Genomic DNA, 7217 nt, shown 5'->3' on the forward strand with positions numbered 1-7217 from the left:
TTAAAAGATGATGCAAGCTGAACGAAATTAGAGTTAACATCTTGGTACTCTTGCAACTTCCTTTTAGATTCAGCAATTTTGTCCTCACAGCTTTTAATCTTGTTCTTCAGTAATGGGGTTTGATCCCAACTTATCGGTGTCTGTATACCAATATCAAATGTTCTAGTTTTTGTAGTCTGAGTTACAGAATCGCAGTATTTTGGCCTAACATTTCCTCTTGATGGTCTTGACTTCTTTATACACCTTGGCGTTGAAGTAATTGGGTGTAGAAAATATTGAAATCCAGTATCCGATGTGATATCTTCGCATAAGGACTCACAAACACTTGATTCTTCCATAGTCTTATTAAAAGTCGCTGAGGCTAGGCTCAAACTCAGGTTAACCATTGTTTCAATTGTGTTTTAAAAAGCTAACAGATCAATAGAGGAAGTACAATAAACAGCTTTGTGAAAGGTAATCAAGCTACTTAAAGTATCATAAAACTACGAAAAACCACACTAAAATACCTTAGATAGTCAAAATAACTGCCATAATCCTGTTCAGTATAATTTCAGCTTTACAAAGATATAAATATTTAGTTTCCTTGATCATACGTCTTCTGTATGTTAATAGATAATTAAGAGCAAATTTGATCCCATGTTACACAGTCTGCAACAACAAGGTTTTATTTGCTGTTTTATAAGCTGTTTATTGTACTTCCTCTATTGATCTGTTAGCTTTTTAAAACACAATTGAAACAATGGTTAACCTGAGTTTGAGCCTAGCCTCAGCGACTTTTAATAAGACTATGGAAGAATCAAGTGTTTGTGAGTCCTTATGCGAAGATATCACATCGGATACTGGATTTCAATATTTTCTACACCCAATCTAGAACATAATAATATTGATCAGGTGTATGTACAGGTAATGACACTAATTTTGTCGGCAAATTGGCAATTCCCCCCCCCCCCCCCCAACTTCCACATTCTGGATACGCCACTGGTTACAATAGTTGGAATTGTTAAGCTGAGCGTCGCTTATACATCCTCATCTTCTTGTATTGAACGTGGTTACCTACCACTGTTACAGATACAGGCTTATTGTACACTAATATTTAACTCTTGCGAATAAGGTGAGGATGAGATAAGAAAAATGGAATGATTGAGGTTATTGATTTAGAAAATGTGTAAGAAGGGAAATGAAGACGATGACGATGTTAAATTAATATTAATTTAACATCGTCATCGTCTTCATTTCCCTTCTTCTTTCTAAATCAATAACCTCAATCATTCCATTTTTCTTATCTTATCCTCACCTTATTCGCAAGAGTTCCCAAGCACGATTAAACTGCATTTATGAATCAAATTACATAAATATTTACAGAAATAAGCATTATTAATACACTTCATCTATAACATAAACAACGTTAGAAAAAGTTTTAAGTAAAATATTGGGAGGATGAATGAGTTTTTTGGAAAAGAAAATCTGCGACTAATAGTCATTGTCTGATAAAATAACTTGTTTTCTTTTTCCCCAGAACATCTCACGAACGTATACAGACCAATTATTGAACAATGGCGCTTCTTAATTATGAAAAAAGCATTAATGTTTTAAAATTATTGGAAATACATAAATATTTTCCAAAGAAAATTACAAGGAATGAGGCATTAACAGTTTCTGGCGATGTTATTAAACGGAAAGATCTCGACCATCCACGTAAACTGCCCTGGTTTATGCTACAAAATATTATTGCAGGCAACTATAAAGGAATGTCGTTTGTAATCAACACTCAAGATACTAAAACAGTTGACACTCAAACTGAAACTGACGATACTCAAACTCAAGCTGACGATACTCAAACTGAAGCTGACGATACTCAAACTGAAGCTGACGACACTCAAACTGAAACTGACGATACTCAAACTCAAGCTGACGATACTCAAACTCAAGCTGACGATACTCAAACTCAAGCTGACGATACTAAAACTGAAGCTGACGACACTCAAACTGAAACTGACGATACTCAAACTCAAGCTGACGATACTCAAACTCAAGCTGACGATACTAAAACTGAAGCTGACGACACTCAAACTGAAACTGACGATACTCAAACTCAAGCTGACGATACTCAAACTCAAGCTGACGATACTCAAACTCAAGCTGACGATACTCAAACTCAAACTGACGATACTCAAACTCAAACTGAACAGTCAGGTTTGTGGGATGATGAAGATCAGTTTACTGGTAATGAAGTAAATCCTCTAGATGTATTGACGTCTTTATTTATATGCTGTGACGATTTTCTAAGGCAGATTTTAGTAGAAAAACTGTCTAATTGTCAGTTGGCCATTCCGTTGCTTTTGCCAGTGATAGACGCCGCGCCACAAATTTCCCGTGTCGAGATGCTATCTTCGGCAACGAGTACTATACGAAAACAATGGAAGACTATCTCAGGGTCAGCCCAGGAACGTTCAATGGCGGTGTATCCGTTACCTCTAGTGTCTGCTCTTCGTATAGGAAGACCTAAATTATCGAAGTCAAAAACACTCAATGAAGCAATTAACTCAGGACTGGACCATTTTTTCCACTCTAAGCTTACAGGTGGAAATGCACAAAAAGTTGTTTCTAATGGTGTAGTAGAACTTATGTGGTATCTTCCAGTAGGCAGTGATGGAGATAACTTTCCACGTGCATTTGGAATCATGAACCTACGAGGCAACGTAGTTAATCATTCACTACAAAAAACCTTTATGACACAGGCATCATCAGTAACTGTTATCTTCTGTCAAAGCGACATATCTAAAAAGGAAGAGATAGACGTAATATCATCTTGGAATGATCAACGGAGTCATCTTATTCTTGTGTTTGATGGAACACCAACTGATGAATGGAAGAAAAGTGTAGAAGACGTCCGCGTCACCTACAATATGAAGCAAATAGTGAAAGTTATAACAACCTCTCATAAGATCAATCTGGCTGAGAAACTTATGCAAGAACTTAAAAAATGTATGTCAGTTGAATTTCCTGATCAAGTCACTCCTAAATGTTTGGAAGACTGCGAAACAATCGCTACTCGTTCCAATATTAGAATTGATGACAAAGATACAGGTATTCATTATGAATGTAAGCAGAAGGCAACGGATTTGTTGGAATACCTTAAAGCAGATAATGACAAAGATAAACTTTTACCATTACAGGCTATATCGCGTGAAATTGCTTTGAAAAAATGTGAAAAAATTGACATGAAGTTTAAGGATATGTCAACAGAATCGTATATTGATAAGATCAAATCTGAAATAATGCATTTGCGAAAAAAACAGTTTGATTTATGGAAAGATCAATCCGAAATGATTATGGTCAAGATATTTTTAGAATCAGTTGTTGCCTTTACGTCTCTCGAGAGGTCATACTTTTATAGCTGGACGGGTACCATGTTGGACAGGCACAGCATTCATAATTTACAGCTCATACGTGAAAATAAACCTACAAGTATGAATAATTCTGAAATTGTTGAAGAATTCCAACAGAAACTATCCAATGCAAGTCTGGGCTTAGAACATTTAAATAGAGAAATCGCCCAAATCTACGAAATGGCATCAGAATGGTCCACGTTGGAAAGTGACATTCAGAAATTTCCAGAAATAGCTGCTGACATGTTAATTGATGGACAACCACTTGAGATTATGGATGGAGATGCGACGTATGTTCCTACAACGTGGTTAAAGGCAGTCTTCAATTGCCTGAAGGCAAAGATTGGAAATAAGAAACTATTTGTTTTATCAGTAGTTGGTGTGCAAGGAAGTGGAAAATCAACCATGCTGAATACGATGTTCGGCTTAAAGTTTGCAGTTGGTGCTGGCGGATGTACCAGAGGCGCATTTGTACAGTTGGTTCCACTTGATGAAGATCTTAAAAAAAAATACAAGAGTGATTACATCATGGTGATTGACACAGAAGGGTTATGCGCTCCTGAATTTGCTGGAATTGATGACAATAAACGTGATAACAAATTGGCCACGTTCATATTCGCGTTAGCAGAGTGTACAATTATAAATGTTATGGGAGATTACGTCCAATCTGGCATTCAGGACATCCTACAGATTGTTGTGTACGCACTGATGAAAATGGAATCAACTAATATAAAGCCTAGCTTCATATTTGTTCATCAGTGTAAAAGTGATTTATTGACTTCGGAGAAGTTCCATCTGAAAAAAGTACTGGACGAATCTACAAGAATTGCCGCAGATGTACAAAAAACATCTTTCAAATCGTTTGAAGAAGTTTTCAGTTTTCAGCCTGAAAAGCATGTAGTTTATATTCCAAATCTCTGGCAAGAACATCCACCAATGGCAACTACGAATCCGGAATATATTCAAAATGTTCTTAAACTCCGAAATCTTGCGTTTTCTGTTATGGAAGGACGTTCGAATAGTATTGATGAATTTAGTGTCAAATTTACCGGTGTATCGAAAGCTATTCTTTACGAAGAATTTGCCTTTTCTTTCACTCGTGTTTCAGAGATACGCTCTTACAATGGCTTAGAAAACGAGTATATTGAGGCATCATTGGATTTTAGACGAAGTTGTATGAGTAACCAACATGCTCTTGTCAATGCTTATAAAAAGATATCGGCAGAAAAGATTAAAGAAGAAGGTACACGGATACTCGAAGTCTACAAACGAAAGCTAGATGAAAGCTCCAAAATACTTGGAAATCGGATGAAAGAATACATCAGCAAGAACACAAAAGCAGCACAATGGGAAGCACGTATAAACAGCAGAGTGTCTGAACTGATTTGGGAAATGCGTAAAACACTTCAAACTGAGTTTAAAATTGTCAAACAGGCTGTCATTTGGAAAACAAAAATTGAAAAAGGCCACTTACAAGAAATTCATAAAAAGTCGGGTGAAATCACCAGAATATTAAGGACAGGTGGTAGGCCTACAAGTAAATCGGAACTAGAAACGGAGTTCAACAGAAGTTGGGAAGAGTGGATTGAAAATATCCCTGAATTGACCGAACGTATAGATATCGAGACCACACTTGAAGGAATACTCCGTAAAACAGGTTTTGAAGACAATTTTCAAACACAAAAAATACTATCGATGTTGCAGAAAAAACGAAACGTTGATGTGTCACTAGATGATGTAATCGAGAATTGTTCTACTTCTAAGTGCGACCTCAGCAATATAATTTCGAATATTCAAGAAAGGGCAGTTGCTTTCATAGATGATTATAGAGACAAAGAAAGTAGTTGTAATGCATCTATCATACAAGATGTCGTCAATGTAGTTTGGAACGCTTTAGAAAATCCACGTGCTTCTAAGTATGTATTTACACGTAAAGCGGTGATTAAACATACATGCCATATTCTATGGAAATCAATTCCAAAATTCAAAGCTCTTCAGGAAGCCTTCATGAATCAGAATGACCCCAAAACACTTATGCTTTCTCATAAGGAGATCTTACGGCAAGAATTCTATAGCGAATTCGACACCAAAGTAGACAAATCCTTGAAAATAGCTTCAAATATTGTCAAGCAATTGATAGATGCCGCTGACAAAGCAACTAATGAACAGTTTTATGAAAACGCTGTTGAATATTTTAAAACCTCAACAAAACACAAGCATATCGTTACCAGTAAGAAAAGCTTTCATGCTAAAATGCTCATTGATCTCGCCGAAACGGATTCATTTGAGTTAGCTACAGGATACCTACTAAATCCATCATTCCGTATGTCTTGTTGGGTGCAAGAATACATCTTTAATGCACTGCAAGCAAAGGTAAATGATAATGAGACGATGTTACAAAACATGTTCTACAAATGCGTGCGTGGTAAATACCAAAAAGTGTTAGTAGCAATCGAAAAGTGCGAAGGAAACACGTTGTCGCAAGAGGAAGAATCAGAATTTGAGCAAAGAATAAAAACAATAATCATGACTACCTTGGAACACAATGCCAATGATGAGATTCAAATATATCAAGATGAGCTCACGAGCGAGCTAGATAGTGCAAAAGACAACTTGCTGATGAGAGATAACGTTGATTTAGTGGACGATTTAAGATTTAAAATTGGAAAAGTTATTGATTATTTTGACAAAGATCTTGTTGGTTGTGAAGAGGAATGCCCTTTTTGCGGAGCCCTATGTGATAACACTGTCGGATGTACAACTCATCGAACTGAGTGTCATCGACCACAGGGGATTGCAGGCCAGAACTGGCACTGGTGGAACTGGAAAGGAAAGAGTGGCAATGAACTTGTAGTAGACTTGTGCACAACATCAGTTGCCGACAAACAAACATTTAAAAAAAACGATGTTGATAAAAAATGGCATAAATATCGTAACTATCGTAAATATTACAAATCATGGATGATTCCACCAATAGTGGGTACAACAACACAGCTCTACTGGAAATGGTTCATGGCAAAGTACAACAAAGATTTGGCAGAATTGCATGGATGCAGGAAAGCTAAAATTCCAGATAGTTGGAAAGAAATCACGTGGGAAGCAGCAAAGCAGGATCTGATTAAACTATACAACCTAAGAACATAAAGGTAAGTTTATACACGAAAATATATTAGTATGCTCTCTTTTAATTTGGAGTGCTATTGTTTGTAATTTTGAAAATAGGGTTCATTATTGTGTCTAAAAACGTATTTTGTAATTGCCGCTTATTGGTGTATTATTTTGTAAACCGTAGAATCTATTCTAAAACAGAGTACATGAGATTGTGCAGTTTGTAGTATAAATATGATAAATAATGTCCAAGTTATAATAATAATATATCTCTAAGACTATTTTCATAATTTAGGCTGAAATTTCAATTTCAAAATTCTGATAAACTTCTTAAACAAAAAAGAAACCTTGATTTTTTATATAAAATTTTACTAACAGGATTTTTTTTTTCATTAATAGCTTTGGTTTGATGACTGGACGCCACTTTGAATGGATACACTACTAAACACATTTGTTCCTTAGTAACCCAATGTAACCTGAATTAATCAGAATTAGGACATTTTGCATAGGTGTGGTGGGTTGGTTGTTATAACAACGAAATATGTAAATAGTACAGATACGTTGTAGGCGCATTTGACGTAATTATGCGTGAAGAGAATTTAACATTCAGATGTTGTGTCTAAGGTTGATTGGAAAATCAACCACTGAATTACACTAAAGAAATTACGAATAATAATATAAATTGTTATCAAGGCCATATACATATAAAGATAGAAAGCC

At 35.8% G+C, this 7217-nt stretch overlaps 1 protein-coding gene across 1 annotated transcript; it reads left to right on the top strand.

The window, feature by feature from the left end:
- The first annotated feature begins 1748 nt into the window (after positions 1-1748).
- LOC144848196 (interferon-induced very large GTPase 1-like) lies at positions 1749-6962 on the top strand. Its single transcript, XM_078704908.1, has 2 exons — positions 1749-6535; positions 6897-6962. Exon 1 carries the CDS (start codon positions 1749-1751, stop codon positions 6531-6533), a length of 4785 nt encoding a protein of 1594 aa, XP_078561034.1. The 3' UTR covers positions 6534-6535; positions 6897-6962.
- Positions 6963-7217: the final 255 nt, after the last annotated feature.

The sequence above is a fragment of the Antedon bifida genome, chromosome 7 (genome assembly GCF_963402885.1).
Source record: "Antedon bifida chromosome 7, ecAntBifi1.1, whole genome shotgun sequence".
NCBI classification, from domain to species: Eukaryota; Metazoa; Echinodermata; class Crinoidea; order Comatulida; family Antedonidae; genus Antedon; species Antedon bifida.

What these genes read in the sequence shown, in the direction of transcription:
- LOC144848196 (XM_078704908.1), top strand. Translation starts at nt 1,749, where the DNA reads ATGTCGTTTGTAATCAACACTCAAGATACTAAAACAGTTGACACTCAA.